General features: G+C 56.3%; 1 protein-coding gene across 1 annotated transcript; it reads right to left on the minus strand.

Annotated features, from left to right (window-relative positions):
- Nucleotides 1-1,804: 1,804 nt before the first annotated feature.
- SP6 (Sp6 transcription factor) lies at nucleotides 1,805-7,932 on the minus strand. Its single transcript, XM_086355444.1, has 2 exons — nucleotides 7,637-7,932; nucleotides 1,805-5,394 (listed from the first exon to the last, which is right to left on the minus strand). Exon 2 carries the CDS (start codon nucleotides 5,334-5,336, stop codon nucleotides 4,209-4,211), a length of 1,128 nt encoding a protein of 375 aa, XP_086211570.1. The 5' UTR covers nucleotides 5,337-5,394; nucleotides 7,637-7,932; the 3' UTR covers nucleotides 1,805-4,208.
- Between the last annotated feature and the right edge of the window lie 3,806 nt (nucleotides 7,933-11,738).

An 11,738-nucleotide genomic window follows, 5' to 3' on the forward strand; every position in this document is an offset into this window, starting at 1 on the left:
GGGGGTGGGGCGGTGCGGGGGGCGGTTCTTGAGGTTGCCAGTGGACGTCATTCCAGAAGCAAACATCAAGGCTATGTGGTGATCAACACTGAATAGCCGCCTCGCTGGGCTGGAAAGCCAGTTCACGTCGTGCACTTCCCCAGGTGCCCGCTGGGGGGCAGGAACAGGCAGGAGGAGAGGCCTGGGGCCGTACAGCACAGCCTCCAGCTGCAGTTCCCAGGCTGCCGGTTCCCCTGTCACTTTCCCGTTCCTGACTCCACTCACCCACCCTAGAGGGCTTCAACTCCCACTTCCCAGGAGAGAAGAGAGTGGCTCAGAGACGTTGCCCAGAGGGGTAAGACCCATGTTCTTATTTCCCAAACTTGCTCTCAGCCCCTCTAGGACTGTCCTGCCTGGGACAACAGAAGTGAGGGGTCAGAGGTGGCCCCGGGCCCCATTGCGGGGGGAGAGGGCAGCCAGGCAGCATTGCTGCCAGGGCCAGCGACTAATCATCAGAGCCCCACCAAAGGCCCCCGCTAAGAATGCAGGTCAGCGGGAGGAGCTGCAAGCGGAGGAGGGGTGGCCCCAGCCCTGCCCAGACAGGCCCAGCCGGCCCCACAGCTGCCCTCCTGTCCCCTGGGGGCAGCGAAGGGGGACAGGAGGGGAGGATTCGCCAGTTTCCTGGGGTCTGAGTCCCCAGAACCGGGAAGACAAAAAGAAGAGTTGCAGGGAGTGGAGTGGGCCTGAGGTCACAGGAATGGGCCTCCACCCAGGCGTCTAAGTCCAGCAGCATATGAAAATAAACATTTGACCCCCTCACCAGTCTGCTCTCCACTGTAATCCCTAAATCATGCTGATGCCATTTAAGAAATTCTGGAACATCGGACTCTCCCAAACAAGTGATGGAATTGGCCAACCTGGGTACCAGACTTGGCTCTGAGAAAGTCGGTTAGGGTTAGAGTGAGGAGAATAGGAGTCCCACTAGGGTAGATAATTTTGGTCATCATGTAGGATGGGAAGATGGAAGACTGTAGTAACCTACTCTGCACCCTTGGAGCTAAAAACTGATCCCTATCAACCTTCCTACGTTTGGGACTCTGGAGTCATGAGGCTTTTACTCTGACATGTGTCAGGCACCGACTGTGCACCAGGCACGGAGCAGCCTGGAAAAGTATGCATTTGCACATATCTGGGGGTGCCCCATGGACCCAGTGAAGTACTTCTGTGCACACTGCGATTGTGTAACTGTGGCGGGTCTCTAGCTGGGAGCTGCAGTACGAACCTTTCCTTCATACTTTCCAGCGGGGCGGGAGCCCATCAGATAGCTGGGCTGCCTTTCATCACCTTGTCCCTGATAGGGATCATCCTGGGTGAAGAAATCGCTGTCAGTCACCCCCACCTCACTCACAACCAAAAGGCCTGATTGACAGGCACACCCCCACAGGGGCGGGGAGAGGGGGCCAAGAGGCTGGCCATCTCTGGGAAGGCAGGGAACCAGCATTCTTGGTGGGGGCTTGCATGTGGAAGAGGAAGGAAATATCTAGAATCTTTCCATCTCCACAGGTGACGACCAGGGAAGGACAGTCGGCCCAGCTATCAACCCCGAGGGAACCCCACCCTCCTCCTGCACCAACAACCTCCGGGCAGGGCAGGATCCGACCCTTCAATCAGCTCAGCTCTGCCCCCAAACAAAGGAAGGGGAGGCTGCCCAGGGCCGCAGGATCAAAGAGAAGTGTCCACCCACCCTGCAGCCAGCCTGGTCCTCACTGCTGAGGGACCCTGAGTCAAAAAGGAAGCCAGAGCTAGAGGACAAATGAAGCAGTGATGTGGTTGATGAGTTTATTATGGCATAAAAAACACAGGCCGCTTCCTCCTCCTCCTCCCCCCACCCCCCTAAAGTGGGTTCACAGCAGTTAAAGAAAAAAAAATCCTACATTTCTCCTCTAGGGGGCTGCCTAGAAGAGGGCAGACAGCCAAGCAACCTCGGTCTATAAAAGAGGGGAGCAGAAGAAAATCTATCCAAAGCCCTCACCTGCACACCTTAGAGCTCGGGGCCTCCATGGGGGAAACATCCACACCCCCCTCCCCAACACCCACTAGGGAGTTCCCCTGAGAATGGTCACTGGGAAAGACTATCCTGGTGGCACAGGGAGAGGGTGGCTGCTTTCGATGGGTGGAGGAAAACGACATCTCACGCCCACGGAACCCTCTCTCCCTCCCTCTTGCCCACCGGGCCAGGCAACCTGCAGGCACTACCCATTCTCTTCTGCCCCCAACTCTCTCCACAAGGAAAGGGACCTCTGGTCAGATAAGCAGGAGGTAGGGACAGAGGGAGCATAAAGAAAGGACGTGACTTCTTAACCTACCCCATGGGTCCTTCAGGGAGAGTCACCCTACCCCTCATAAGAAGGGCTCTCTTCTACACAAACATATCCCCTCCCCCACCCCCACCCCCCAGATTCCAGCCCCACTTCCCAAAAAGCACCCAGTCCTTGGACTGGGCTCCAGCATCCCCAAGGAAAAGATGCTATGGGCCTTAGGCCAGAGGACCTTGGCTGGGTTGAACAAGACGGGGTCTCCCTGGCTGGAGACCCCAGGCTCAGTAGAGAAACACACATACACACAGAAATATACACATACATAAGTACACACAACATGCACACACATGTCCTAATATTAAATAAAATACCCTTTGCTTATAACTTAAAAAATCAATACACAACTAACCCTTGCATAGGGCTCTGGGTGGAGAAAGAAGGGCAGGGAAAAAGGAGGTCAGGGGAAACCTTAAGACTGCTATCTGGAGCCTGGGAAAGCCCACTAGCTCCAGGGTCCTATGGCCCACCAGACCCTTCCCCCATCAGCTTCCTTCCAAGTGCCTGGCTCAGCCTCTGCTGGCTTCCCCCGGCCCCACGTTCCCCACTCCAGGATCACCATCAGGATGTATTTTTAGCATCTAAAGAAGGGAACAGGGATGTTTCCTGGACATCACCTCAGAAGGCAGACCCTTTGCAACGAGAGAACCTCTTCATTTGGAAGGGGAGCCTCCTAACACACTCTACAGGAGGAGCAAGGCTGGTAGGCAGCGGGAAAGGGGAGGGTCGAGCTAAAGAAAGAGTGGCGCTTAGCTTCTCCGCTAAGAAGCAGAGAAGAGAAGATGGCCAGGCAGGGACAGACTTCTCCACTCCGAGCCAAACAGTTGGAGGTGGACATTCCCACCTAACTCCACGCAGCCGAGATAACCCTCTTCCTTCTATCCCTAAAGGGAAGGCAAATGCCAAGGGACCTAGGGTGAGGAACTACATCAATTCTGGAGCAGGGTCTCCTGGCTGCCTTGAAGGCCTACCTGGGGTAACAGATGAGAGTGGGCTACTGAACTTTATTTTTATAAAGATCAAAAGTTAAGGACTGAATCAGAGTTAGAGAGGGAAAGGCTTAGTTCCACTCCCTGACCAAATTCCTTTCTCCAATTTTTTAAGAGATTTCCTTGCTCAACCCCCACATCTAGCTCTCTCCTCCACCCCACCGGTCTTGCTGGAAGCTGTCGCAGGATTCTGGCCCTCTTCCCCTCTTCCTTCATGGCTCCATCAGACTGGGTCTGGAAGGCTTAATAAGGAGGCACATCAAAGGCGTTACTTCTGTGGCGACAACCCTCCCAGCCAGATAGAATCTCCTCCCTTAGGGGGACCCCCAGCCTCTGATACCCCATCTCAGCTCTTCCTCCGGAAACCCTGGGGTAAAAGCAATCTAAAGGGGATGAAAGGGACCCGGGGCGCAGGGCGGCTCTGGAGGCCCTTTTATGTCCCGGTTCCCAGGCGCTAAGGACGTGTCCAGACAGCTACCCCCAGCGCCCGGGGCGGCCCCACTCCCCTCTGCTCCCGGGACACGTCTCCTCCAACCTGTGCCCTCCGCCCTCCAGCCGCCACAGGGATATCCCTCCCCAACCCCCAGCCCAGGGGCGTGAGTGAAATAGAGAGGGGAGAGCTGACCGGCATGCGCAGCTCCTCCCTGCCCAGTCAAAACAGTCAAACGCGTCTGTCCCGTCCAGCTCCAGAGACTACGAAACCCCTAGCGCCCCGGTTCCCTGACCCCCACACCACTTTTCCTCCCTCTCAATAAATAACCACTTTCTCCTCTTACTCAAGCTGCCCCCCCACCAGGGCATCGGGCCCGAGGGCTCTCTTCTGATGGCCCCAGGGAAGACCAGCGGGGAGGCAGGACGGAGGAGCTCAGTTGGAGGGAGCCGCGCTGCCCTCAGCCTCGCGCTTGCCTTTGCTCCCGGGGGGCTCCACCCCGCCAGCCTTGCCCTCGCCCGCCGCTGCCCCGGCTGCCTCCTCTTTGGTGCCCTCGTGGGTTTTCATGTGTTTGGCCAGGTGGTCGCTGCGCATGAAGACCCGGCTGCAGACGGCGCAGGGGAACTTCTTGGTGCCGGTGTGGGTCTGGAGATGGCGCTGCAGCTCATCAGAACGCGTGAAGCGCTTGCCGCAGAAGAGCCAGTTGCACACGAAGGGACGGTCGCCGCTATGCCAGCGCAGATGCGCCTTCAGGTGTGACGTCTTGGCGTAAGCTTTCCCACAGCCTGGGATGTGGCAATTGTGCAAATGCTTCTTCTTGCCCCCATCGGGCCCGCATGGAGCCCCCAGTCGCTCCGCCTCTAAGCAGTTGGGACAGCGGCAAACGGTCTGGCCTGAGCTGCGGGGCACCGACCGCCGGGAGCCTTTGGGCCGGGCCGCCCCGTCCAGACTGGTATCCAGGCCCTGGGACTCTGGGGCTGCCGCTTCCAGCGCCTTCGCCCCGTCGGGAGGCCCAAGGAGGTGCTGCCCTCCGGCGGCTGGAAGGAGGTGGTGCGGATGTGGGTGGGGCGGTGGGGCGCAGAGCTGGTGGTCTCCAACATAGCCCCCCAAGCCAGCCTGTAGCGCCCCGGGGTGGCCCGGTGAGGTCAGCGCGCTCTGAGCGTGGGGGAGGTCCATCCAGCTGGTACCCGGATGAAGGTCCCACCACGAGCCATCCTCGGTGCCTGGATGTGTCGGCCGGAACCAGGATTCGTAATGGTGTGACATGTCCGGCTGCAGGAGCTTGGAAAAGGGTCCCGGGACCAAGGGGCTGTCGTTTTCCAGGTCCTCGCAGGTTACCCGAGAGGAGGCCCCTGGCAGCTCATAGCCCTGTGAGAAGTCCACCTCGGGGCCCAGCGGGAGGCTCTGCAGCTCTCCAGGCTGCAGCGGGGAGGGGTAGTCCCCGGCCTCCGGGCTCGTGTGGCCCTGGTATGTTTGGAGAGGCTGCAGGTCGAGGCGCGGCGGGGAGGCGGCAGGCGCGTCCGTGTGCTGGCTGCCCAGAGAGCCGCAGACGGCGGTTAGCATTGCCGGGATCCGGGGTGGGATGGGGGACAGGGATAGTCAAGGGCACCTCAGGTGGGACCTAAAGGAGGCAAAGAAGAGACAAAGTGAGGTAAGTAACTGGCTCATTTTCCTTCTCAGCCCAGATCCCCTCCTGGGCCAAGTGCTTCTTTCCCACCCCCAGGTGAAAAGTGGGGAAAGAACCTCTGGTTGTAGACTAAAGACCAGTTAAGAGTGCTAGGAACGGTTGAGGGTGCGAGGCCCTCCACCGCGGGCAGACGCTGATAGAAGTTCACCTTCTCCTAGGTGATCCTTCCTAGAGGACCCAGCTCATCCAGGGAGTTGGGCTGGTCCCAGGTGAGCAGGTCAGATTTACCTAGATTACAGTTCTAGAATCATCCTAGCTGCCCAGCTGGGTGTGAGGGGCAGTGGCATTGCTCCCATTTCCCTCCCCCAAAATTCCCCCCGCAGATCTGCAGATCTGCTGCCAGCCACAATGGAGAATCTAGGCTCATCTCCAGTTTAAGTCCCCACCTTAACTCAGGACTCAGCTGGGTAGAGGGAGGTGTTCTAACCCAAAACTTAAGGTGACCTGACTTCCCAAAGCCCCAAGCAGGTTCCAAGGTTTTAGAAAAAGAGCCCTCTTTCCATCCCTGAGGCATGTTCAGTGAAGAAGAGCATTTCTCTGCCCTACACTACTCCCCCCAGCTCCCTGCCTGGCTGGATTGCCTCAGCCCCATCAAACCCATTCCCATACCTGGCCCCCATTCCCTTTGTCTCAACCGGGGACTTCACCTTCCCGGGGTACAGCTACAGTGCCAGTTTCCAGAGAACGTCTCTCCACCAGAGAAAGCTAAGCCTCCTGTCTGGCCTGACCTACACCAGCGCCCAGTCAGTTTTCTGGCTGCTACCTCTGCCCTCGTCCAATCTAGGGGAGACCCAGATATGAAGCTTGGAGGGGTCTGCTTCCCCGGAGAAGGGGTCAGGCAGAGACGAGCTTACCAGCAAGCTCAGGAAGATAAAATTGCCACCCCTGTAAGGGATTCAGGGACAGAGTAGGGGAAGCAACAGGAAAAGCCAGAATAGCACAGAAATTAAGAGGAAGAATTACCCAGAGATATTATACAGGGAGTGCATTCTAGACTTGGATAGTTTTTAGGAGCTCTCCACATGATTCTAACATGCAACCAAGTGTTGAGAACCACTGCTCCTGGCCAATCCTCTTATTTTATTTTTCAGTCCTCATTTTAAAGAAGAGGAAACAGCCATAATTGGAAAAGTCACTTGAAAAAAGACATTCAATCTATTCATTCAATCAACTAGTATGTATCTCTGTGAACCAGGTCTCTCCATTCCTGGTCTATTTCTCCTTCCTTAAACCATTGGGAAACCAAAGACCACTCCCCTCCAGAAAGAGTGGGCCCCTTTCTGGAACACATACTTGTCACTTGAAGGTCCCCCTCATCTCACCACCTCTCAGTAAGATCTGGGAGCCCTGCCCTGATGCCTGGAGTGTGTGAGTTCGGGTGCCTGGACCTTCGCTGATGGTGGCGGGAGGAGACAGTGGTTTAGGGCAGGGATTTTCCCCTCCCAAATCAGTATTTGGATGACCTTACTATCTTCTGTTTCTGGGGGACCAGGGAGGTCGCTTAGGTTGTCTGGGAGAGGGAGGGAGAAGGGAACTAGGGCGCCTAATCAAGCTCCTGCTGCCTCACCACAAGAAAGGAACTGGGTGAAACTGCAGGAACAGAGCCTCAGGCCCAGGCGGGGCAGCCCAGAAGGGGCTGGGTGGGAGCAGTGAGGTCTGGGACCCTAATAGCTTTTGGCGCCTAGGAACTGCCCCAGGGTTGGAGTGGGGGTTGGGGCACAAGCTAACGATCCAGGCTCCAGAGTGGCCTCTCCAGCCACAGGGCCAGGGAGCCCAATCCTAGGATGCACTAGCCTGCTATCGAGATCTCGGTAAGGGAGACAGCCGGGCGCGTACCCGGGCTTGCGGCTCCCCAGGCGGGAAGGAGGGTAGAGACACCCTTCTTCCCTCTTCCGCCGGCTGCCTCTCCCATCACCGGAGCTCAGGTGGTTAGGACTTCCGTACATTCGGTCCACAAGTTTCCAGTCCTCCAGCTGTCCCAGTCGCTCCAGTTTCCCCAGTCTCCAGCCTCTCCCTTCCGCCCCGTTTTCACTCCGCCGGGACTCTAAACTCCTCAGATTCTTTAGGACCACCTCCCCTGAGGCCAGAGGAAGCTGCAGCGCGTTCCGGGCACGTCTTTCCGAGGAGATCCCTGGTGCGCGCGCCCCTTGCCGCCCCGACCCGGGAGGGCTCCTACCTCGAGTGTGCGCTCGGGCTCCGGCCACGGCAGGCTGTCGCGCTCCCGAAGGGCGCTCTTGACCCCCGCGCGCCAACAGGCTCTCCAGCGGCGAGCGGCAGGAGCCGAGGGCTAGCGAGAGCAGCGAGCAGACCCGGCGGCGGGCGGCGGAGGAGGGGCGGAAAGAGGCGGCGGGAGGGCGGAGGGCGGGCGGGAGCCGGCGAGCGAGCGAGCGAGGCCAGCTCCGCCCGTGACTCACCGCGCTCTCTGCCTTCATCCTCTGCCCTGCGCTCCTTTTTCCCCGAACTCACGGCCCCGCCCACCTCACCTGCGGCCGCCTTTAACCCTTGCGGGCTCGGCCAGAGCGGGCCTGGCCCGGGGTAGAGGGCGGGCGGGCGGGGGTAGGGGGGCTGATCTCTAACTAGGTCGCACTCCGCCCCCTCCCTTGCTCCTCCTTGGCCCCTCCACTGCTGGGGCGAGGGGCCTGGGCGGAGTGTCTTCCAGGTTCTGGGGCCCGCCCCATCGAGCGGAGTACTGCCCTCGAGCTGGCTCAGTTCGGCGGGCACGCAGGACTCAGACCCTGCGGGAATGGAGGAGGAGGTGGGTCCTAAGGGTGATACCGAGTCACCCTAGGGCGCCGTTTGCCTCGACGGCCCTCCACCCACCCGCCCACCCCGGCTGGGCAGAGCTGCCCCAGAACGGAGAGGAAAGAAAGAAACGGGATTGAGCGCCGAGTATGTGTCCGGTCTACCCCAGGCCTGGGCCGTGAGAAGTTGGTCTTGGCCGCTGCCCTCCTTCACCATTCCCCCAGCCGCTTCTCTCCACGACCACCACCTTTCCAGGTTCTTTGCGCTCTCTCTTGCTTCCCGACTCTCTGGCCACTTACCGTTTTTTGAGTGACCTCCTCCTTTCCTCTTCCCACCCGTCTGGTCTACCTGCCCCCTCAGCTCTCACTCTCCATCTACCCTTGGGCAGCAACCCCAGCGCCTCCCAGGTCCGCGTCTCAAATACAGTCGCGTTCCCCTCGGACCCGAAGTTTCTCAGCCTGCGCCCAGCCCCTGTCTCCCTCTGGGGCACCCGACTGTGAAAGCTGGGTTAGGCGCCGGGATAGCCTGGGAAAAGGACACTTCTGCAAAGATTTGCGCGACCCCTCGCCTCACTCCTTCCCAATTCTCATCTGAATGTCTAAACCCAAGGTTCATAACTTTGGGGAAAGGTCTTGGATTTCTCTGAGAAAACCAAATGCACAGCGCAGCCCTCTGCAAAGTTTCAGGGCGTTTGCGACGCCCACCTACAAACTTCTGTCCAGATCGGAGTTGATTGAGATAACCAGTGCGGATGAGTCGGGGAGTTCCCGTCTCCTCCCCTCCAGCCTGGCCTGGTCGCCGGGTTAGGAGGCTCCCTTCCCAGTGGGTGCCTCCCCGTACTTGCCGCTTCGACCTCCTGAAGTGACTCTTCTGTTGTAGGGGAAATTCTGATCAACTTCCTAATTTTTTTCGTTGCCCCGGCTGGCTTTCCCTATGCGCTCTGCCATCTGCTTTTTAAATTTCGTTTCTGTCTTTACATCTATTTCATACAGCCTGAGTGGAATTTAGGCTGATTCATTTTCACAGATAGAGCCCCGGTTCCACCGCAGTTGGTTTACCTGTCCTGAATAGTAAGTGCAACTATTAAACTGCCAAACTGAGTCCACAAGGCACTTGAAAATCGATCTTTTTGTGTATGGTTCTCCACCACCAAACATACACATTCTCATATCCAGAATCAGTGTTTGATTCATCTGTGCAAATCCCTCGTTTGTAAGACCCAGTTTCCTCATCTGGACAACCTGGGTACAAATCGGGAGGGTTTCCTGGGGCTTGGAGAAATTGATGTTCCTAAAGCATTTAACCCGTGGGGCCCCTGGTAAGCTTGTAGTAAAGGGAAGGTATCGTTTATAGTGTTATAATTATTAAATAAGTTGGTTCCCAGCAAATGTTTCTTGGATTAAGGTATATTCACAAAGATCTTTGGACTGAACGTTGACAGATCTAAATTCTATCTTGAGCCCTGCATTTGCTACGCTGATCTGGTGAATCAGGTTGCTCTGAGACTCAGTTTCCTCATGAGTGAAATGCGGTTAGAGCAGCCGCCCTGTGGGGTAAAGGACGGGCGGGCACTTAGGAAGCCGAGCGGCGCCGCCCAGGTGTCAGGGATTGCACTTTCTGATTGGGATTTCATTCCTGACTCTTGGGCCCCTGAGATGTCAAGTCTCAAGAACGGCTCTGGGTCTTTGTGGCCACAGCTAAATGAACACCCTTTTCTGTCCACATGGTTTTATTTCCATGCATTCAGCCTGCAAATCTTGACTTGGATTTGCACTTGAGTTCATAACCACATCTGGAACGGAGTTACAGGCTCACATCGAAGAGCCTGCTACTCGAATTTCTGGGTTAAGTCTGATTCGACCCCTAGGAATTCTCTCCCCCCTCCTCGTCCTCCCAGCAGCCCACTGACCTCTGGTTTAACGCCTGAGCACAGATCTAACTCTTGGTGGGAAACCCGAGCCCCTCTCTCATTTATGTATAGGCACCAGCTTGTCTTGTCTTCCTGTTTCCATCTTTCCCTGGAAAGAACACGGAAAGGTATACTGTCCCTGGATGGTAGACATCCCACCGCGCTTTCACCCTGCCCCCCTTTAACCCCGCCCGGTCCTGACCCATAGCCACCTGGGTTTCCCAGAAGCAAAGACCCTCCATCTGCCTTGGAGCTCATTGTCATTGTGAAATTCAACAACAGAGCAGTTGTCTCAGAAAAGTCAGCCTTCCTCACTTCCTGCCCTCCCTGGGTTTCTGCCTCTGACTCAGGACAATTTCTTTCTTCCAGATCCCCCTCTGCTTTTGTTCCTTTGGTTCCAGCCCTTTCAATTTCCCACTTGCTGTGAGTTTCCTTACTTAATGATGCTCATAGTCTAATGTGACTGCCAAGATCGCCCCTGCCCACTGCATTGATATCTCACTTCATAGTTGAAGCACGCTGCCCACCGAGATCTGTCCAGGGCTTGGGCCATTTCTCGTCCCCCTGAGGGGGTAAACAGATTTTGCCAAAAGTGTCTGTCTCCCATTCTTGCCACTCCTCTCCTTCTCATGCCTCATTTATAGTCAGCAATCCACTTTGTAGCTGGAGCAGCCTTGTTGGTCTCCATGTTCAGCATAACCAGCATTTATTTATTGGGCACCTACTGTGTTCCGGGTGCTTCACACAAACATCTCTAATTCTCATGAGCATGCAACAAAATAGTTGTTATTATCCCCCCCATTGTACAGATGAGGAAGCTGAAGTTAAATGACCTGCCCAAGATTACAGAGCTGTTAAGAGACAGAGAAGGAAACCAACTCCAGATCTGTCAGGCTCTAAAGCACACGTTCTGCCCCCTGTTCAATCTAGCCTCAGCAGTAGTGATGGCCCTGGAAGTCTGGCTCCCTAGATCCTGAAGGTGGAGAGGATGAAATTCTTAAAATATTCCCTAGCACAGAGCCATTAAGATCCTGATGTTCAGATAGGACAAACCGGTCCCATCTTGGATTGGTTTGCTGTGGTCCCTTCCAAACCTCGTGTCCCTCTGTAGAGATTGAACTATGAGAATATCAAAGCTATTCTGCCCATAAAAATTGTCCAGTGCGAACCCTCATTTTGAAATTAAATCCCAGAATGGGGAGGCAAGTAGCTCAAAGTCACACAACAAGTTAGACGCAGAGCAGGGGCCAGAACCCCAGTCTCCTGATTCTTGGTGTCCTAGCTGCTTGCTCTTCTCTACTCCAGGTTGCACTCAGCAAGCTGGTGATCACAAACACTAATAGCTTCCTCATATCCCCTCCTGCCCACCCCCTCACCTCTCCCAAGCTCCTGGGAAACTGGACAGAGTCCAGAGCTGGAGTCAGATGTTATTCTTTCATCATCCTTTATTCACTGAACTAACACTTACTGAGAGCCTACCCAGGGCCAAGCACTTAGCATTCAGCGTTAGTTGCTCGGTCTTGCGACCCCATACACTGTAGCCCACCAGGTTACTCCATCCATCCCTGGGATTTTCCAGGCAAGAATACTGGAGTGGGTTGCTATTTCCTTCTCCTTCCCTCTTTGG

The sequence above is a fragment of the Bos grunniens genome, chromosome 19 (genome assembly GCF_055505025.1).
Source record: "Bos grunniens cultivar Pamir isolate PY7600 chromosome 19, Bosgru_T2T1.0, whole genome shotgun sequence".
In the NCBI taxonomy this organism is placed as follows: domain Eukaryota; kingdom Metazoa; phylum Chordata; class Mammalia; order Artiodactyla; family Bovidae; genus Bos; species Bos grunniens.